General features: G+C 33.1%; 2 protein-coding genes across 3 annotated transcripts; one reads left to right on the forward strand and one right to left on the reverse strand.

Moving 5' to 3' along the window:
• The first annotated feature begins 1623 nt into the window (after nt 1-1623).
• LOC128181840 (uncharacterized oxidoreductase YrbE-like) lies at nt 1624-9903 on the forward strand. The gene is made up of 8 exons (XM_052850382.1): nt 1624-2070; nt 4178-4434; nt 5341-5411; nt 5490-5598; nt 6129-6256; nt 7386-7624; nt 7976-8141; nt 8443-9903. The coding sequence occupies exons 1-8, from the start codon at nt 2011-2013 to the stop codon at nt 8544-8546; spliced, it is 1134 nt and encodes a 377-aa protein (XP_052706342.1). The 5' UTR covers nt 1624-2010; the 3' UTR covers nt 8547-9903.
• Nucleotides 9904-16620: 6717 nt separating this feature from the next.
• Nucleotides 16621-21701, reverse strand: LOC128182353 (uncharacterized). Of its 2 annotated transcripts, none has more exons than XM_052850945.1 (7): nt 21538-21701; nt 20639-20962; nt 19902-20094; nt 19273-19412; nt 18731-18883; nt 18156-18293; nt 16621-17976 (listed from the first exon to the last, which is right to left on the reverse strand). In XM_052850945.1, the coding sequence occupies exons 1-7, from the start codon at nt 21692-21694 to the stop codon at nt 17639-17641; spliced, it is 1443 nt and encodes a 480-aa protein (XP_052706905.1). In that variant the 5' UTR covers nt 21695-21701; the 3' UTR covers nt 16621-17638. The 2 variants fall into 2 exon arrangements, with proteins under 2 accessions (XP_052706905.1, XP_052706906.1); XM_052850946.1 differs by lacking the exon at nt 21538-21701 and having other exon boundaries at nt 20639-20761; nt 20860-20923.
• Nucleotides 21702-23240: the final 1539 nt, after the last annotated feature.

Here is a 23240-nt window from a genome sequence, read left to right on the forward strand (position 1 = left end):
TAAAAAGAAAGGAAAATTAACAGCTTACGATTTTCCGGAAAAAACGTACGTCTCGTTATTATGTAAATATTACAGTATATACTTGCCAGTGAACAAATAATTTATTGATAAATAAGACTTATTTACGTATGAAAATTATAACTGCTTCAACATACACGTGCTTGCATCTGAAAAGTCGTTGTTGATTACTCTTTTCGGGCATGACATTTTATCCCTCAAGGAAAATCAACTGAGAAATCTCGAGTCATAAAGTGAAATCACCAAATATTGGTTACGAGCCAGCCAGCCACCGACAAAATATCATTTAACACCCCCCCCCTTCTGTTTTCACCACCAAGGGAATCTAGTAATTGAAACTGAAACGACCTTTTCTTATTTAGAGATCTTTCCATTTCTGATATACGGTGTATTGTCATTTTGTAAATTTTGAATTTACCGGGTCGCAGCAAATACAAAATTTACAACATAACAATTAGTTGACAGTATCATGAGTATAAGAGGCTTTGAGGCTGGATGGTTACAATTTGAAATGAACCATCAGATCTACCTCGAATTTTAAGATACACTGTACGCGATATGCTTAGATATAAACAATTATTAAGTAAAGGAAACATCCAGAAATATTATCCAGTAGTAAATAATCTATATTTTTGTAAACATGGAGCTCTAATTCTAAAAAATACTGTTCTCGCTCCGCAGACAGACGCAGAGTAATAAGCCTCTGACACCCCCCCCCCCCCAAACAAAATTATCCCATCGGGGGTGGAGGGTATTTTTCCGGGGACGCGCATGTTCGCTGTTTTATTTGTAGAGTTCCGATACTAACTCACGTCCCAAGAGTATGTATTTTTTTTTCTGTTCACAATATGTTTCTTTGAAAACCACATTTTTTAAAAGAATGGTCAAAGAGTAATCCCTTGACTGATTTTGAAAAGATCTGGATTCAGAAATTCAGAATTTCGATCTTTAGATTTTTGGCATCATTCATATTTAGATAACTTGCTAACCCTCCGTTCACGAGAATTGATATAAGCAATCCAAAGAAAGATTTTTTTGGCTTGCCTATTGCAAAGGATATTTTAAGTAAAGCTATTTCAAAATATTTTAGTTTGTGTTTAAAATATTAAAATTTACTAATGCGTAGTCAAAGAAGTACATGTATTTTAAAGTATGTCAAAAAGTGCAAATTGGATGATCTGCTTAAATCAATACAAATCTCTTTAAAATCTGACATAAATAACGCCAGACAAACTTTTGAAAATAAGTCTTGTTTGAAATATATAGGGGAATTAAAAAAAAAAAGCCAAACTTAAGTAAATCAATGACACCATATTTCGACTGATTAACACATTTAAAATGATCCCAATATCAAAAATAGAGTGCAGTTATAGTTGAAAATATATAAGTTGCCCCAGCATATCTTTAAAGATAGGAATTTACTTTGGTTATCGGGCCTGTGTTTGATATTACATTCAACTAGGTCGATCTGTGTTCTATATTTTGACCCCTGTACTTAGTAACGTACAAATTAACCTTTATAACGTTATCTTTGAACAGTTACTCTTGTTAAAAAATATTTTTTTTCTTATTAGGCCTACAGGAACATTAAAGTTAATTAAGCATATGATACGTTACCTTTTTAAAAACATTTTATTGATTTTTTCAAATACATGTACCTGAGTATTTTTTCCCTGGCAGATATACATACATATTCTAAATAATAAAAAATGGAAAGAAATATATCAAGTACATGTATGCATTCATTAGAAAGAAACACACAATCAAATATTCAACATTCCTTCATTTGTTTCATCAAAACTTATTTTTCTATTTTTTGGTCACGTGATTCTCAGGTGAACTTTTCCATATACTTCTAATCAATTTTAGCACCGATGTGCTTCCATCCAACGCCAATATGTAAACAGGCCAATAAAAATATAGACGCACACGTGTTTATTCTGGTCTGTTCAGGTGCTTTGTTGGTCTGGCCGTCTTTACTAAGATCTACTGATGCTCGTCAGGTTACCGAAGTGGTATACAGAGCTGAGACTCTCCTGTCGACAAATACAGGTGCGTTGACTTCAAACATGCAGTACCATATAATTTAATTGACGTTAACTGGTTAATCTGCACGTGTATGTTTTGTTGCATGTATTGTTTTTTTGTACATGTGCATTGTCTTTAAACGACTGCCATGGTTTGGAAACTCCTCTGAATGAGTGACCAATGTAGTTTGCAAATGTGCATTACGACAAATATGTTAAGGTCTTTAAAAAGACTCTCTCAATGAGAGAGAGAGAGAGAGAGAGATAGAGAGAGAGAGAGAGAGAGAGACAGACAGACAGACAGACAGACAGACAAAGAGGTGGAGACTCCTGCAAGATAATATGACGACCCGCTTTAGGTAAACTTAACTATATAGATCGGCTATTCACCTTTATGCCTGTCTTACGGTGGTAGATTTAGGACACTTTTTTAAGCCTCTGCTCAGCATATATTTAATCTTTGGTGATTCATGCGGGATATGAAGGTGGCGACATTGCAGAAAAAATACATAACTCGCGTTAGCGAGTTATGTTATTTTTTTCTGCAGTGATCACTACCTTCATAATCCGCATGAATCATCAAAGAAAGCATTTCATTGTTTATATTTACATCTTTCTTTTCACTAATTGATAAACTGATTATAAAAAGTAAGTAAATTTCACTAAATTACTGATAATATACACGGGTACGTTAGCTAAAAGAAACAGCCAAATCGTCTTCTGACATCATCATGATTATTTCGTGCAGTCCGTGATTTTTCTAAGGTCGCGGTAGGTTTCGACCAATCTTTAAACGGGGCGCGTATATTTCAGTCTGGCTGATTCGATATACTAATGAATGTTGTCAAGCGTTTGACATGTGTTACATTAAAATCTGTAACAATTTAGATATTTTATACATTTAAGTTTACAACTCTTTGATTCCAAACTTTTGATGTAACACATGTTCTGTCTAGTTTGCACTTTTTCATTATCTCACTTAACTACATGTATATTTATATTATTGCCCTCTACAAAAAATTAGATTATTGGGAATAAAAATTCTGTCATGAACAAATTTTGATTCCCAGTAATCTAAATTTTTGTAAGGATTATTCCTTAAACTGTTGAAGTACCAGGGCTATTAAAATTGATAATAAAAATATTATGTTGAGCAACAATTGGGATAATCGTTATTGAGCACCAGATATTGACATTATAAAACCTAAAGCAAATCTGACAAGATTGAGTATTGACCATTTACCCACTAACACTGAAAGAAATTTTCTTATATATATCACATTCAGGACCTTGGACTATTGTAAGACTTCACCCGCCCATCCCTCTTTTAATTAGAATTTGTATACCTATGCGGCGTGTCTTTTAACCACAATGAACTGCAATGAACCACAATATGAAACCACAATGAACTGCAATGAACCGCAATATGAAACCACAATGAACTGTAATGAACCACAATATGAAACCACAATGAACATATGCATGTGTAATGTAATATTTACATTCACCAAGTGTGATTTCCTCTATTTCTTACGGAAATTGATTATATTTCATACCTCTATAAAAAATGACAGGGCTGAAATCTACACGATCAAATTCTAACCAGATTATCGATCGGTCGAAAGAACCACAGACTGAACGAAATGATCATGATCCTGTCAGACTCAAATTCATATACCTCATGAATATGACGACTTGGTTGTTTCTTTTAACTATCGTACATTAACAATAATTTATTTACTTTAACTATTTACGATTAATCCATTAATTTTCTTAAAAGAAAGAGATACATATAGATAATAAAATTCTTTCTTTGATGATTCATGGGAGTTATGAAAGTATAGCAATCATTGCAGGAAAAAGTTATATAACCCGCTAACGTGGGTAATGTATTTTTGTGCAATGTCTCTACCTTCATATCCCGCATGAAACACCAATGAAAGCAGTTTATTGTTTAATTGAACCATGAGTAAAGTTTCGATTCCTGACAAGTGTATATATCTGTTATCGATGATTAAATCAATAGAAAGTTTTTAAGTTTAAGCCCAGAGAGGCAAAATCTTGGAAGAAAGTGGGACAATAAAATTCAAACTCATCTCTGCGTGAACTAAATCATATTGTATGTTTTACAGAAATGTCAACGCTTGTCATTTTCTACAGTAGTAGAAAAGAACAAGACGAAACACCGCCTGAATGTTGGTGTGTTCGGAGCGGGGCGCATTGCAAGTTCGGTCCATATTCCCAACATCCTCCGAGACAGAAGATACAACATTAACTGGGTTGTTGAAGAGAATGAACAACAAAGCCAGAAAGTGAAAGATCAACTCTTCCTACACGACATCCCCTTTCTCACGTTCAAGAACAGGAAATCGCTTCTGGCTGATAAAGGGTTATTGGAGCTTTAATTACATTAATTAAATTTTTACGAAGATGACATTTTTTTTCATAATTGTTGAGTTGATTGTATTCTCATACAAAAACTCTTTCGGTTATTTACGTGGCGTATTTCGAAAGTCGTCACAAATTAACGCATTACTTTTTCGATTCAACGCGAGACTGTCACAAATAAGGTGTATACCGGTAAAAAAATTCGTTAAAAAAAGTGAGAGCTTTTGAGATATGTTAATTTATTTTGATACTTAACTCATATTGATAAACATGACTGTAAAAATTAATTACAGTACAAAATGGAATATGAACTCGATGACTATTTACGTGAGCTATAAAGAGGTTTTGTAATTTTTTGCAAAAGGTTTGCGTTTTATTGCTATTATAAACAGTTTATTTGCAAAAGTTTTGCGTTTTTTCGTAAAACACAATCAATTATTAGCGAAAAAAGTATTGTTTAAGACATGAAAAGTAGTTCATGAATATGATCACATGAAATTTTTCATTAAATATACTGTTAGCATACGAAATTCAGTTATATGTATCAATTTTCCAGACAATGAAGTAAATGATGCACTGTCTAGTAAATAAAGAACTTTGAGATTGTTTTAATTTGAATATATATATATATATATATATATATATATATATATATATATATATATATATATATATATATATATATATATATATATATATATATATATATATATATATATCATAAATATGCGATAAGCAAATGTTACAACATTCGATAACAATATTGTTATGATAAAATAATCTCCACAACATTTGGCCTGACTTCATCAAGTACATGTACTTAATGTACACTATTTTACGACATCACTTATATTAGAATAAGACTCATATCATTTTGCTAATAATTGATCTACTTAACGTTTTCCAGACTTGATGCTGTTTTTGTATTCAGTCCAACAAGCACACATGCAGAAATTATATGCGATAGCTTGAAAGAAGGTTTGTAAGAAAATATATTTACATATTATGTTCACTGTGTGACGTGAATTTGCATCTAACAGGTTCTCTGTTTGGCAGGGAAATCTGTGATGGTGGAAAAGCCTACAGCTGAATCCTTCACAGACATAAAAACCTGCTACGAAACTGCTGAAAATTATGGAACTGTATTGCTGACTTCATTTCAAAGGTTGCAAATATTAAATCAAAGTGATGACCAAATTCAACATCCTCCTCAATAGGCTGCCTATTGGCTTAACATTATTCTACATAAGCTATTGCCTTCTCCTCCCCCCCCCCTGCTCTTGCTCCTCCTCCCCTGGCTCTTCCCCTCCTCCTCTTGCTCCTCCTCCTCTTGCTGCTCCTCCTCTTGCTCCTCCTCCCCCTCTTGCTCCTCCTCCCCCTCTTGCTCCTTCTCCCCCTCTTGCTGCTGCTGCTCCTGCTCCTCATAGCTCCTCCTCATGGCTCCTTTCCATCTGGGCTTCTCCTGGCTCATCCTCCTCCCACGACTATGACGAATTGAAAATAATTTTCATAAATAGAAAGAACAATAATTTGAAAAAGCCCAAGAACAATAAAATAGCCAATTGTACTGTATTTTGTTGCTGGTAAAATCAGTGGCATCTTCAAATACTCAGTATATTATCAGTTCTTCTTTTTCCAACTTACTTAATTGTTACATGTTAAATTCAGACTCGATTATACTTTGTTCGCTTGTAGGAGGTTTGACCCAGCTTTTGCTAGCCTGAAAGCAACAGCACAGAGTGGGACTTTGGGAGACCTACAATTATTGAGACTAACATCCCGGGATAATCCAAAACCGTCCTACGAATTCCTGTCCAACACTGGTAAAGTGATTCATTGTTGTGCTTCATATTTAGCCATTGTTGATACATTCCATTAATTACTGGATTTGCACGAAGTGGAATGTCATTTGTTTATAGAATTAGGAGTAAATCGTAAAATTGGGACGATTCATAATAAAAGTACAAAATTCAAGGTCAATACGGCAGTTGTTTTGAGATAGTGCATGCAGGCCAGGTAATAGTGGTGCACAAGCATAAACGTTATAACACGCCGAAGTCGGTACCGGATAAACTGTAAGCGTTTGATCCACTCTGATCGGAAAGGTGTATTGAAGATAATTTTCAGGTTAACAACACAGTTCAAGAATTGCTCAATATGCTATCAGCTTCAAAGAAATATGAAGAAAATGTGTTATAAATTCCTGAGATTTTTCCAAGACTAACAAAATTTAAGGGATGCATTCAGAAAGCCTTCAGTCTCTCAGAAAACGGTAAAGACACAATCTATGTTCCTCACTTTTACTTTTTAAAAAATTCAAGTATTAAAAGATAATGTCCATAATAAGTTTGCATGATTTTAAATAACTGGTAGCCGCCACGTATGGGGGAAATACTTAAAGCCAAGATATATTAAATGACTTTCTATATTATAGACTGTATATTGATGCTGTCATGGTTAATTGAAATTTATCTAGTTCTAGTACATAACGGTTACTTCAATTATGAATTAAGTAATGAATGAAACTTAATCTTGGAATTCCATATAAAATCGCCTGAAAAGTATTTCGGATACAAATACATAATTGTAGAACATATTGAAACAGCGGTTTTTTTAGATGACTGTAGGAAATTAGGATTGATTTCTTTTGTCAGACGTCAAGAAGACGCCTACATTGGTACCCGATTTCCTTCATCTGTTATAAAAAAAATTATATAACACAATTTTTTCATAGAATTGTGCTCCTTATCACCACATTAGACCAAATTATTGTTATGAAACATCAACGGAATTATAATATCTCAAATTTCAGAATCACGTATATACATGTATGGTCCGTTCACTAGCAAGATATTTCAACTAAAATAAATTCATATAATGTAAAACACCTGAACCATTCGATGAATCTTGAACTTCTCTAGCAATTATGCATTTTTTTTTTCTTCCATAAAGACCAGGAGGGCTGTAATTTGATCTCTGACATGGCCATTCACGACATCGACATGCTGGTCTGGTTGACCTCGTGCGCCGCCCCCAAGTCTGTGTTCGTCATGACCCACATTCGGGACGAGACGCTGCAGAAAATCGGAGAACCGGATGCTGGGGTCGTGGCCCTCACGTTTCAGGACGGACTGATGGCCACCATAGATGTGTTCCGGGAATGTGTGTACGGCTATGATATCAGAACAGAAGTAAGGCTACCTCAAGGAAGTCGCTGATATGTCCCCTGCGTTCGACATGCTTACAGCTTTATTACCTTCTTTTATTTACGTGTACATGTATTTTGAATACAGGTATTAGTACTAGTATTTCTAAAAAAAAATTGAATAAATCCTTTATCGTGGTTAAAAAAAAAATGTAGTTAACTGTTACGGCAGCAGTTTCTTTTTACAGATTAATTTTGTTCAACAGCAAGAAGAGTATACAAGTACCATTAAAACTTATACATTGTAATTCCTGTAAACATATGCAATTAATGCGCATTCAAAAAACATGTCAAAAAGAACCAGCACAAGAAGTTACTAGTATTACATATTTTGTAGATGTTTGGAACCAAGGGAATGGCCATGGCAGATAATCCCAGACGTTCCTCATATTCTGTGGATTATCTACAAGGATCCAGTAGCCCCCCTTTGCACTATTCCTTTCCTCAGAGGTTTGAGAAGGCCTTCGAGTTGGCCCTAGCCCATTTCTACAGCTGCCTATCAGGTATTTAAAGTACCTTGATTAAAAAAGCCTCTGTACTATTGACCAAAAGTATTATACACGTGTGATAAATATCAGAATGATTCGTCAGCGTTCTCTACATGTTTCACTTCCGCATTAAAACCATGCACTACTTGCCGGTGAAAATTAATAATTGCGGATTTTTTCTCAATCTACCGTTCTCGGATTGGAAACAACAAGTTTAATATTAGTACTAGGTTTTGTAGTGTTCTGTTTTGTCATTTCGATCAAACCAAATTTTCTAAGTATCTTTATAACACATCACCTGTATTCATTTCTTTAGGAGATGTACAACCTCTCGTCACCAAAGAAGAATGTTTACTGGTAAGTAAAATAACAGTAAAAGCCGTGGAGTCCTACAAAACAGGCAAAGTCGTGAACTTCTAAGATTCTGTACGATAATGTCGGCATTTAATGATGCATGTTCTACATTTGGTTGATTTATTTATCATGTTGTTCAAAATCTTTAATTTTTACACTGTGATCTCAATGGTTATATAATTAGCAACCACTTGTTTTTATTATAAAATCTTAATGTGTATATCAATAAACTCTTATACTTTCATCTGATTATATATGATAAGAATAGTTATATAATTTTTGAAAGAGATATAATAAGCGTATATCTGAGTTAACAATGTCTTAATGAATGATTACCTTATAGCCAGCGTCTCGTATACTAGTATATATAACCTCAATCAAGTGTATCGATTTTTTTGTTTATTATAATTTACGATGGCTTGGTTTTTACAAGTTAATCACGGGTTAATTATGAAGACACATGATTATAAAAATTGTTATTGGATTATGATCATATTATGCTTCATTTCCTTTGTAGAGTGTTATATCAGCTTGCTTTCTAGTAAATATTAAATCTACTTTTTTCCATATTATATAATTACCAGTATACTTATATTTTTTTTTAACGTGAATTTACTTGAACATAAAAAGTTTTTTTTATTATTATTGGATGAAGAATCTTGAATAACTACCGGTGCTTACATGCAATCATAATATCTGTGTTTGTATTTGTAACTTAAAGCAATATGAACTGCAATTTTCATGCTGATTTTTTTTTTACGAAAAATGTTATTTTCTACTAAAATGACAAAAAAACATGGTTTTTAAAGTTTTGTTAGCCATATTTTTATTGGAAAAGCCGTAAAGAAGCCTTAAATGAAGCAAAATTGAATTATTGTCGCCCTGTACAAAAATTGATCTCGTATATATTCCTTAGAAGAGAAATATTTCTTCTGACGAAGATTAATGATTTTTTTTCAAATCTTATTTATCATAAGAGTATTTACATCCAGACTCATCATACTAGCAGGTTTTTGCAGCAAAATAAAATTCTAAAAAAATACAGCTCGTATTGCTTTAAGTATTATAATCGTGAAAGACGCAACAGGACTTGTTATATCTATATGAGTTCCATTGATTTTGTTAAATTGTATATCAGTACACCACCTACCAAGCTCATTTTATGTTACATTGTATATATTAGAATCATATAATTACCCTTGGCTAAGAATTTTTATTTTAAAAATATATGAATGCATGCAAAAGCGTTTATAGAATTCAGTTATATTTACTGTTAGATATAAAAAAACGTAGATTTCAATTTTAAAGTTTCTGTAAGTTCACATTACAATGCAGTGTGATAATGTACTGTTTACATGTTAAGTTCAAACTGATTATTGTTCTTTGTAATTTACAATCGTAGTCTTACATTTATTAATTTCATTCCATAAAAAAACATATACATGTAGTTAAACTTAATCATTTATTATATAAATAATAATAATGTGTATTATAATCTAAAAACCAGTATGTTTATTATCTGAAATAAGAAATTTGAAGATACCGTGTGACTCATTTAATACATGATTAAATAGAAAAACTGATAAAGTTTTTTTTTTCCTTTATGAGGTCCGGGGAGCAACTGTGTAATATTTGAGCAAGAAGGATTATATAATCTATGACAAGTCTTGTGCATATATTTATCTTTTGTTTTCATTTTTTTATCTTAATAATCTTAAAATTGTTTCCATAATATTTACATTCAGTGCATATTTGCTCTTATGTTTGCATTGGAAATTGCGACGTTCAATTTCTTGTAAAATACACTAAGCCTTTTCACGGCGCATGAGCACATTTTTAAACAGCATCATGCGTTTTTAATGTATTTATTATTGTAAAATTAAACGAAACGTTCAAATACATAACCAATTCCATAAGTACTTATGAAAGTAATCGTTAAATCAAATCTATTCGTTTATAAATGAAAATTTTTCTCGACAAAGTTTCTGGCATTATATTTTTAATCGCTGAAGCAAACCAAATAACATGTTTATATAGCTGTTCGGTGTATCTTTCATATCTCTGACTAAGAGCGTATATAATAACTCAAAAGCGACGATGCATAAAAATATTCAAAAAAATAAATATCAAGTTCAAGTTCAAGTTCAAGTTCAGTTTATTCACTCAGACCAAATAATTTGGTACAAGGAACATATATATATATAATATATACAAATACAAATCGTCAGAGGTACAGACAAACAGGTACATTTTCATACAGGGAAAAAGTATAAATAAAAAAGAGCAGACTATAGAATCACTACTTATGTTAGATTTTAGTATAAAGGATCATAATAGGAAAACAACTTAGAGGAGCAGACAGCATCAAAAATTTTTGAAATAAATACACATAATTTTCTTAGCGATTTACAATTGCAATTAGTCATGAGTTCAGAAAACTTAAAAAAATTTGGTCTTTTCCAATATTTTGTGTTTATGTATTTTTTCCTTATTTCTTCTAGTGCCGAACATTCTAAAATATAATGAAATTCATCTCCAATAAGACCTTTATTACACAAAAAACATAACCTCTCATTCAAAGGAATGTTATACCATCTGCCTGTCTCTACAGGAAAACGATGGTTTGATGTACGAAATTTAATGAATTTTTTTCTTAGTTTTACAGGTAAAACATCAAGATACTTCTCAAAGCCAAAATATGGTTTTAAAATTTTATACACTTGACCTCTGGAAGAACAATTTATATCATTTGACCATATTTGCATAAATTGGTCTTTTAATCTTTGGTTTACAGTAGCAGATAACCATTCTATATTGACAAAATTATGGTTCTGCCAGACATATTGTAGCCCGCACATGTTCAAAATTCTTTGAATACAATCAATCCATGGGCTTTTACAATCGCTATTAAAATGTTTTGAAAATAAATATCTGTACACTGTATATACAATTTTGTTCTCGGGGCTTATTAGCATTTTCCCCCAATATGTAATTATTCTTGTATAAACATTAATATACAACGGGTAGCGCCCTGTTTCTCCATATATCATAAAATTCGGTGTTGTGCTTCTTAAATTAAGTACTGTTTTCAAAAATTTCAGATGTACACGTTCAATAATATCTAGATTTTCAAAGCCCCAAATTTCGCAGCCGTACAATAAAACTGGTAAAACAACCTTATCAAACAAATCAAATTGACAATTTACTGGTAAATTAAAATTTCTAATTTTTCTTATAACACCATACATAGCCTTTTGAACCTGTTCACACATTTCTTGCTTTAATAAATGAACCAGTTCTTGACAGAACGATACCCAGGTATTTGAATTCTTTAACATTTTCAATAACTTCTCCTTTATAAAAAAGCTTTTTCGATGTTGGACCTTTGGAGAAAACCATTATTTTTGTTTTATTAACATTGACATTAAGTTTCCATTGAGTACAATAACTATAAAATTCGTTGAGGGCGTTTTGAAGGTCTTCTGTCGATTCCGCCATTATGACGGTATCGTCAGCGTAAAATAAAATAAGTAGTTTCAAATGTAATAATAACTCGTTTTCGATTTCATTACTAATGCTTTGTAAACCAACAATATTTTTTTCCAAAAGAAAGTTTTCAAAGTCATTAATGTACAAAGAAAATAAGAAAGGGGAAAGGTTTTCTCCTTGTCTAACACCTACATTACATTCAAAACAATTAGAAGCAATACCATTTAATTTTACTAGTGACTTTATACCCATGTACATGTTTTTAATATATCTAAAGCATTTCCCGTTAATTCCATATCAATATGAGTATACGCATTTAATGCTTATTTCTGGATGCCGTCGGTCCTATCACATAACAAGGCAGGGCAGACAAAATAACATACCGTGCTAACGCATGGTATTCAATTTGTCTGCACCGCCTTGGTGTGTTATAGGACCGACGGCATCTAGAAATAAGCATTCAGTGCTTAAATGATTGGTGAAAACATAACGGCCCTTATTTCTGTCACTTTATTGGTAATGGTATTCGGTACATGTATAATAAATGCCAATCTACAGGCATTAAAACGCATTTTTAAAAAAAATAGATCGTAATAGATTTTTCCTAAAACATGTATTATATTAAAAACTTTTATTATAACACGGGAAATTAAATGCCTATAAAAAGACATTTTAAGGTCAAGTGCCTTTGGGACAATCCAACTACTAGTACATGATAACACTTTATTTTTTAAAAATGATTCACACTTTGATATGAATTCAGGAGACTCACTAGTATCACACGTGACCATGGAAGTAGCTTTGACAATTATTATTAGCTCACCTGAGCTGAAAGCTCAAGTGAGCTATTCTGATCACATTTTGTCCGTCGTCCGTCTGTCCGTCTGTCCGTCCGTCCGTCCGTCCGTCTGTCCGTCTGTAAACTTTTTACATTTTGAACTTCTTCTCTAAAACCGCTTATCCAATTTCAACCAAATTTGGCACAAAGCATCCTTATGGGAGGGCGAATATAAATTGCAGAAATAAAAGTCCGATCTGCATTCAAAGCGGAGAAAACCTTGAAACTGTAGAAAAAGGGGGGTGCATTTTTAAAAATCTTCTTCTCAGGAACTACCGATGCAAATTCAACGCAGTTTAGCATAAATTATCCTTATGGGAAGGAAAATATAAATTGCAAAAATTAAGGTGTAATTCTGTTTCAAATTTGAGTTATTACGAAAATAATAATAAAGGAAAGGCGCGTTTCAATCAGTTTAATAGCTTCGGGTTCGGCATGCGGTAAAATTATTCCATACTTCTAAAACGAGGTTCTTTGTTTCAAGCAGCCATGACCAGTCTGGGCGGACTCCGAAAAAGGAGTAAACTCCGAAAACGGAGTATTTGGCACCGTCATGCATTGCGATTTTCTCAACTTCCGTTTTGTAGCTAATGTAAATAATGGAGAGTTGCCTCCCTTTCCCGTAAAAACGTGATTGAAAAATAGATTAAAATCCTTCAGAAACGTGAAAAAAAATATGGAAACGACTCAGAAATGATTAATCATAAAATTATACCAGAAAAAAATGTGGAAATGTTTCGGTAAACAACAGGAAAAATACATACATATATTAAAACTCATACGTGGTCGACCAGGAGTTATAAGATAAGAAAATCAGACTTCAAATTAAGACTTGGAAGTATGGAAATTGAAAATTAAATGTTGCACTAATGGAAGTATTCAAGCCTTTAATATAGATGATGTTTTTTTTAAAATACGACAAAATTACGATGTATACAAGGTTTTAAGAAGTGCCGACTTGGCGAGTCAGCGCGTGATCAAAAGAACGGTGTAATGACTACAAACGGGATAAAAAAAAAACTAACAGTAATAGTGTATTTCACACCCTAGCACATAAATTATCTTTAATAATAGTGAAATCATGGAAAAAACATTAATTAATTCACTTTATTGGCTTCGTCATCGGAAACAGAATTGACCAACTTTGACAACAAATAAAATTTGATTTGCCCAACGAAAGTATATTTTTGCCAAATACATTCTGTTGAAACATGTCTTATAAAGCATTTAAACGTATTTTCAGACCTGCATATGAATAATCCGCTTTGCACGATCAATTTTCCTGAGTGCCCTGTTTTCACGTAAAAATGGGATATTTTGATTAACTGCGCATGCGCCGAACTCCTTTTTCGGAGTATTTTTTCTTTTGAGAAATCATTTCCGTTTACTCCGTTTTCGGAGTCCGCCCAGACTGATGACATTATACGAAAAAGGGTCGATCGGACTATGATGAAATTGCTTGTTGTGCAACAGTTCGCGTATGAAGGGAAATTTTGAAACATGCAAAATATATTAGTGCCGATTTTGTGAAGTAAATTGAGGCTAAATATTTCAATGCGTTGACAGTTTTCACACATGACGTTGGTGTTAGCTTGTTCTGATTTTCGTTTCGTTTTCATTATTTATGCTTTGTAACCTGGAAACTATCGTCTGTATTTCGTGATTTTTACGTATCAAATCAAACAGAGACTTCGGTAAAGCAAACAGTTAACTGTTTTCCTGCGCAAATTAAGCAAAATCTGATGTAGGGGTACTGAAATACAATTCATTCTATCGGTAATTCGGCATTATCTTTTGCGTAATGGAAGATTAAATTAATGCAATAGGTTTTGTTGAGATGCTCGGCATTTTCTCGAGTTTATTCAGTTTAAATAGAGTTTGATATCGCTGACGGAAATATGTAGGTATATACATGTATCATATATATGATTCATTTCGAAAAAATAAATTGTGTTCTTTATTTGTTATACATGTAGTGCATGTTTCTTGTGTTTAATTGTTTACAATTTCTATTTACTAACCATATTTGAGTGTTAAACTTCGAATTATAAGCAAGATACATAGATTTGCTCACAATTCTATGTTTGTACACAGATCTTAAAAACTAAAGATTAAAAAAGTAAAAAAAATGTCAATATTTATTAAGAAAAATTTCAAAGTCTGTTCTTCCAGAAACCAACTTTAACAACTTATTGTATTGTAAACTTAACACCTTTTTAGCTCACCTGAGGGTGGGCCACAATGGGGGGTCGAAGTTTAACATAGGAATATATAGAGTAAATTTTTAAAAATCTTCTTCTCAGAATCTAATCAGCCAGGAAAGCTGAAACTTGTGTGAAAGCATCATCAGGTAATGTAGATACAAATTTGTGAAATTTATGACCCCCGGAGGTAGGATGAGGCCACAATGAAGGATCGAAGTTTTACATAGGAATATATAGAGTAAATCTTTAAAAATCTTCTTCTCAGAAACTAATCGGCAAGGAAAGCTGACACTTGTGTGGAAGCATCCTCAGGTAGACTAGATTCAAAGTTGTGAATATTAAGACCCCCGGGGGTAGAGTCGGGCCACAATGGGGGTCGAACTTTAACATGAATATATAAAGTAAATCTTAAAAAATCTTCTTCTCAGAAACTAATCGGCCAGGAAAGCTGACACTTGTGTGGAAGGATCGTCAGGTAGTGTAGATTCAAAGTTGTGATAATTATTACCCCAGGGGTACGGTGGGGCCACAATGGTGGGTCGAAGTTTTACATAGGAATATATAGAGTAAATCTTTAAAAATCTGCTTCTCAGAAACTAATCAGCCAGGAAAGCTGACACTTGTGTGGATGCATTCTCAGGTAGTGTAAATTTAAAGTTGTGAAAATCATGACCCCCGGGGGTAGGGTGGGGCCACAATGGGGGATCGAAGTTTAACATCTTTAAAAAACTTCTTCTCAGAAACTAATCAGCCGGCAATGCTGAAACTTGTTCGGAAGCATCCTCAGGCAGTGTTGATTCAAAGTTGTTAAAATAATAACCCCTTGGGGTAGAATGGGGCCACAATGGGGGGGGGGGGTCGAAGTTTTACATAGGAATATATAGAGTAAATCTTTAAAAATCTGCTTCTCAGAAACTAATCGGCAAGGAAAGCTGAAACTTGTGTGGAAGCATCCTCAGGTAGTGTTAATTCAAATTTGTGAAAATCATGACCCCCGGAGGTAGGGTGGGGCCACAATGGGAGGTCGATGTTTTACATAGGAATACACAGAGTTAATCTCAAAAAATCTTCTTCTCAGAAACTAATCAGCCAGGAAAGCGGACACTTGTGTGAAAGCATCCTCAGGTAGTGTAGATTCAAAGTTGTGAAAATCATGATCCCCAGGGGTAGGGTGGGGCCACAATGGGAGGGTCAAAGTTTAACAAAGGAATATATAGGGTAAATCTTTAAAAAAATCTTCTCAGAAACTAATCAGCCAGATGATTCTTCATAATTGTTAAGACTTTGGCCCCAGGACTATTGGCCTCCCGAGAAGGTTCAGAGTTTGATGTACGTTTATATCCCTTATATAAATTATATTGTTAAGGATCTTTTTGAGAACTGCAATACTCAACATATGATATGACTATAAAATCATCCTGTTAGAAAAGGGACTAATGATTATAAACATAAGAATATTCAAAGGAAAAAAAGGGTTTTTAATTATACAGGATCTACATGTATTATTATACATTGTCCAGATAGTTTGTATTATGACTCCATTAAGCTGATTTTATCATACCTATTGTTCCTCAGGTGAGCGATGTGGCCCATGGGCCTCTTGTTATATTTCAGTTAAAAATATAAAAGCCCACTAATAATGAGCAATCCTGTGTTTGTAATAATTTAAAAAAAAACCAATAATGTATACCGCATTAAAGATGACTTTTACTCAGAATGAAAAAAAAATCCACTGATGATAATGAAAAACCAACTATTGTGTGTCATAGACCTTACATGGTCGTGTTATTCTTCACTTTTAAAAAAGTAGGTCAATGACCTACTTTTTGAGTTAATGGCCATTGAATATTTTTTGGAAATTTAAGAAAAATCCCTAAAAATTTTATTTTACACTATGATTGAGATTTTCTTAATTGTGAAAAAAATACAAATTGCCAAACTCTTTAACAAATGAAATACAGTTTATGAATGGCAGTGACATTAAATAGATGCAAAGCATTAAGTTTATATTCACAATTTTTATGGATATTCAAGTCCAAATTTTCTCTATCAGTTTTCAAGTCCCTACTCTTTTTTGATTAAATTTAACAAAAAACTGAATGTTGACAATACTAAAACATTTATAGTATCAAACTAAGTATACTGACCTTTCTCTGCTGGCATAAAATTTATATGAGGTCAATGATCAAAATTTTGAGATATGGTGTCTTTTATCATTTTTAAGCATTTCTGAATGTTTTTTTTAGTATGTGCCATACGATTATTATAACGAAAAAGCGAGTTAAAACCAACAGAAAATATGCAAAATTATGTTGACTAACAAATAAAATCTTAACTTTTAATATTATAGTACTACCAAAAATATTTCAGTGGAAAACAAAATCTGAAAAATTTAGTCCGAATTTCCTCTGTTTTGCTAAACGTCAAACTTTCTTTGAGCCTCATTCCATAATGTAGTAAAACTATCGAGTTTTATGTCAATAATAATTCATTTCATAAATACCTTTTGTGTTTAGAACAAATTTTACTAATGACATTGAACTTAATAACAATCCGGATTAGAGAACTCAAACCCTGAGTAAACAACGTCCTTAACAATGAAGAATGATAAAACACAACCCAGCATCCTACACACTTTGTAGCAAGGGAGTCTTTTCATCAAGTTTAACAGGTTTTGGTAGCCGCAGCTGAAGCTGTTTATAAAACTTCTGTCGTTGTCGATCTGAGCTCTCGGATCCCGGCCATTGAAGTCGTTTAAGACCTTTGTATTCCACCGAGTCCATCACTGAATTCTCCATCCCCTTTCTCTGGATGACGGTGAGCCCTACTAGTGAGTCCGCCATGTTTCTGAGACTAGATTCAATGAACACTCTGAATGTGTTGGAGTCGTCAGAGTCGCTCTCCATGTCGAGGATGATTACGGAGGCAGACTGTTCAAGGTACCCGCCAAAATGGGAGAACACTCCTAAAGTGTAATCATATTTAAATTTAAAATGGAGTTGTCAATTGTTAGATATTTTGAAAGGCAGTTATGGAATAGAATATTCAAGGAAGATAAATGGTCGACAAATTACCCATCATATCTACCGTTAAAAAAATTTAAATATAATTTTACTTATCCTACATTGACCTACATGAACCTACCTTTACCGGAGCCCTCTATCCGGTTACAAATCTTGTATCCCTCCTTCTCCAGTGTACTTGTGATTTGGTCTGCAATGTCGTTGTCCTCATTCCTACTATCATCATGGACCACAAGGGCATGGTACCGATGATTATTGCCTGATACAGGAAGTAAAATATAATCAATGCAAGTTTACAGAAGGTGCTTAAGCACTAATTTTAACGGAATGTCCTAATGGTAACGGGCATTCTAGTACGTGTATGTATTTTGCTTTTTTTAAAAACAGTTTTTTATTTTTAAATAATAAAATCCTTTACAAACTACTAAAGTAGAATAGAAAATGAACATGAGTACATCGTGATAAATGTGTTATACTTATCATTTTGTTAAGTCAACAGAGACAAGAACATCAAAAGATGGGAAACTTAAAAAGTTGTAAAACATGTTAAATTTGCAAAAATGTGGAAAAAATCCTGTTTCACAGTGACTAAAAATTAATAAAAACTCATTCAAAATTCATCTATATCGGGGTTTATATTAAAAATGCATGATTCATAACTACTTTATTTATTTTATATATATTTTACATACTTACTCATTTTAGGCAAACCGCCAAAGAGGCCTCGAGATTTACAATAAAAGTTTATGTGTGGACCATATAACTTTGTCGTCGTACCCGTAATTATAAACAAAATAACAACCACACATGGTACAATAATAATCACTTTGATGTTTATCACATTAAAAACTGAAACAAATTAAAAAAAAAATGTTAATTTTATAAATATTAAAATCATAAGACTAAGTATTTGTGCTAACAACAATATTGCCACAGTTTTTAGCCAATAGTCTGAATTTATATGAAATTGCATTACATCAATGTAAGAGTTTTTATTCAATACCGATGTTTCATTCTAACATATGCAGTTCAATTAACTTAAAAAATAGCCAGTCTAGAGTAAAGCTGTGAATGGTATAACCATGCCTTTTAGTAAAGTATCATAGATCATATACTCAACAGACTTGGTACGTCTCCCGGTTAAAAGTAATTCTATAATTTTTTTTTCAGTCTCATATAAATTTATATCTAATTGTACAGTACTTTGCAATTGTTTTCATTAAATTTTAGCCCCCTACCTTCTTGTCTAAGTTTTACAGAAAACTTTGGTGTATCTATGTCAAAATCAGAGGAAACCCAACAGGAGAACGTTACATCAAAATCCGACTGCTGAACATTCAAAACTGTCAGATTGGCTTGCACTACAGGACTGTAATCTCTGAAAATGTAAACGTGATTCAGGAAAATTTGCATCAGTCATGATGTGAACAATATTTGTCGAAAGTAGGTGATTCAAAGTGTTAACTCACAAAACATCAATAAATATATTTTTTATCAATTTTTTTTTACCAGTTTCTACTACATTATGTTGAAATTAAGGTATATTTCATTTTGTGAATTTCGGATACATGCATTGCTTTGAGTAGAATTGCTCGAGCAAAAAGAAAGTACAAAGTAATACTAGTTTAATGTCTGTTATGGTCCTTTGTGCAAAAATTCAGCAAACCATCAAGTTGTGTTTATCACACTCATTTTCATTCATTTACTAAATTTCTTCTTTGGACCCCCCCCCCCCCCCCCCAACTTATCTTAAATCTCATAATGGAATGAAAACATTCAATTCATGACACAGCAATACAAATTAACAACTTTATTCCTCATTAAAAGAAATAAGTGTACAAAGGCTGGAAAGATTTCATGTAAATACCTATTTTCTTCAGTCACGATGTACCGTGTACTAACATCCTGGACTTCCACAGTGCCTATGTACCAACTGACATCTCGTGTGAAACTTGACTTGCAGCCAAAGTCGGCAGCGCAGTGGAACGTGGCATTCTGTCCAATGTTGGTGATGACGTCACTGGGAGGAATGGGCTCAGGTTTAAGCCGTTCAACACAATCTATCAAGTATGTGTCATAAACTGTATACATATGTAAACAGAAGCATATCAAATAGAGCTGCCAATGTGTAATTTGTCAAAATGTATGAAATGTGTTCAAATTTCTGGATTTATTATGTGATGGACAACAATTTAAACGTGTGTTAGGTACTGAAAGTATCCAGAAATGAGATTCGCTCTGGCACGAACTTCACAAAAATCTCACAAAAATTGAGATTTTAGCATATCATTTAAAGGAGAGCGTGGAAAAATAAACTACAAATACAAATGGCGTATTAGTAAGTAGCCAAATCACACTTGGAGCAGAAAGAGGATAGATACTAACAGTGCTTGTTGTGGTTGATGCGAGAGAGGTGCCACCGAAATCCGATACATGTTATGATTTAATTATTTCATCTTAAAACCTAAATGAGCATAACGCTGAAATGCAACTATTTTGCCCTTTTTATGTCACATATAATTTAATGACCCTTTTACAGTTTTAATATAAAAACTATTTTTCATTTTTCAAATTTAAGCGAAATCTATGGACAAAATTCAATACCAACGACTAATAGGTCCTCCAAGTGTGAAATATTCTGTCCAGAACTGGAGTTATGGGCAACACATATATAGGAGCCGTTATCGTAGCCGACAGTAGCCTTCAGAATCAGCAGAGTCTGGTTTTCTGAGAACAAAGTTGGACATTCGTCATTGTGTTCGCATTCCTGATACAAGAAAGGAAATTCCTTCCACGAGTACTTTGTGTTATTATTCTTAAAGTACCATGTGATGGTATCGTAACCGGAAGCACAGCAGTCCAAGTACACAAACTGTCTAGCTCTGACATGGTCTAGGTCTGTTATGTTCTTGGTAAAATGAAGGAAATCTACAATATTCAAGAAAAAGACTATAACACTTCTTAAATATCAAGTGTCAAGTAGCATTTCTTTAGACACTTATACATGTATATACACTTGAAGTTCACTTAGTAAGTCGATCAGCTTTCTCTGCATGCACGATCCACTGAAAGCAATTTGATTTAGAAATTTTGTCATAAAGTCATTCACTTACATTACATATATTGCATATATTTATTTATTCACCAATCAAGGGGCCTAAGGGGGCATATACATTAAAAAAATAATATTATCATGATTATAACACATAATGAATGAAATAATAGCCCAAAATGTCCAGGTTCATATTACAGGCAACAATATACAAAATGATTCATTTTTACAATGAAATATAAGTACAGTCAAACAAACAAATTGTCAGCTAAGGACTGGAACTGCATTTTTACTTTTTAAAAGATCCAGGGATGAGTTACTCATAACGATTTTACCCCCACTTTTAAAAAGTGAAGAAAAATGTATTTGCTGATGGATGGAGAATATAAAAAAACTAAAGACGATCGGCATAAAATGCTGAGTGACAAAATATTATTGTAAGTAATCTTACCTTTCGTGGGAGGTTGGCATTTATTCACAACAAACCCAATATTGTACATCAACAGAACAGCTAAGAAAGTCAAAATCCTTAAATTAATGCGGTCAAAAAGCTTGGATACGTTGTAGTTTACGGCTGGACACATATCTGCTCTCATTTGAATAAACATCCTGAAACCAACAGTGACAAAATATTATTGTATGTAATCTTACCTTTCGTGGGAGGTTGGCATTTATTCACAACGAACCCAATATTGTACATCAACAGAACAGCTAAGAAAGACAAAATCCTTAAATTAATGCGGTCAAAAAGCTTGGATACGTTGTAGTTCACGGCTGGACACATATCTGCTCTCATTTGAATAAAAAGTAAGCAAACTCATCTCTTTACTGCAGTAAATCGAGGAAAGAGGAAATCCCTCTTTATGATGAAGGTTCAAGGGTCTGATCATCAGTTATTGTTTGAAGTGGAGAATCAGGAAAGTATTTCCTGAATTTCTCATTATTTAGTGTCTCGGTTTTTTATATCTTGCAGTTATATCATTATTATAAAGTTATTGCATGCAATTTCTGAATTTTTGGCGAAGTGTGTGCTGTTGAAATATATTAATATAGCAATGGGAAATCAGAATGTTTAAACATTCATAAATAATTTTTTGATAGATAATATTTAGATTTTTTACTTATGATATTTTGTGAATAGGCTACAAGTGAACAGGGAAATAATCTCCCCGTTTTATTTTTCCCTTTTCGCCCTCGTTGTCAGCGGACGAAGTTAAGACATTTTAAACACAACTGTGACTGGGCGAATTCAAGACGGTGCGAATCAGTTTGCAAGGGTAGAGGGGCAAAAATAACCCTGTATAAAGTATTTTTGTTGAGGGGGAGATGGTACGTATTAATGCCGCGTACTGATACTTCCTGAACTTAAAGACACTTAAAATTGCAACCACAGGATTTGAATAAAAACTGTAATATTTTTCTTTGAACTTACATGAATGGTCAGTATGTTATCTGTAACTAAGTAATTACATCAACTAAAAATTTATATGTATGAAGTTAAACCAGCGCATGTTTGTGTGCTGTTCTCCATTTATTGTGTATATTGATACATAGATTTGTGTAAAGTGGAGATTTAATTAACCAAATTTGTAGAGGAGTAACCAGATTATTAAAGTTAATAAAAATTCTATTCTTATAACAGCCTCACACACTCGCGTGACTTGTCAGTAACGTTTTATCCTTTCTCATTCCTTTACATTGGATTAACAAGCTATTTTGTGCAGATCACAGCATATATACGTTATATCCCAACATATCATAATTATCATGGTTGATTAATATAATTACTAAGATTCACTTATGTTATGAAATAGCGTAAACTTCCGTAAACATCATCCATGGACTTTTATTTTTATTCCTTTCTAGGCACACTGGTGTTTCTTCCTACGATTCCAAACCGTATATTTGACTACCTATTTAACAATCAAATGTCACAATCTGTTATCCTCGGGAACTGTCTCGATGCTTTTGTTTAAAATAAACAATAATGACGGAAATACTCTGTATCAAAATACACAACTGAAACCACCCACCATCTGACCATTTGTTGGTTTTCTTGAGATGACATTATAATTATTACCTACCTCAAATCAACATAGGTGCGATTGTCAAAAACGAGTTCAGGTTCAATCCTGTTAAAAATAGCTACCTTAC

Source organism: Crassostrea angulata, chromosome 4 (genome assembly GCF_025612915.1).
Source record: "Crassostrea angulata isolate pt1a10 chromosome 4, ASM2561291v2, whole genome shotgun sequence".
In the NCBI taxonomy this organism is placed as follows: domain Eukaryota; kingdom Metazoa; phylum Mollusca; class Bivalvia; order Ostreida; family Ostreidae; genus Magallana; species Magallana angulata.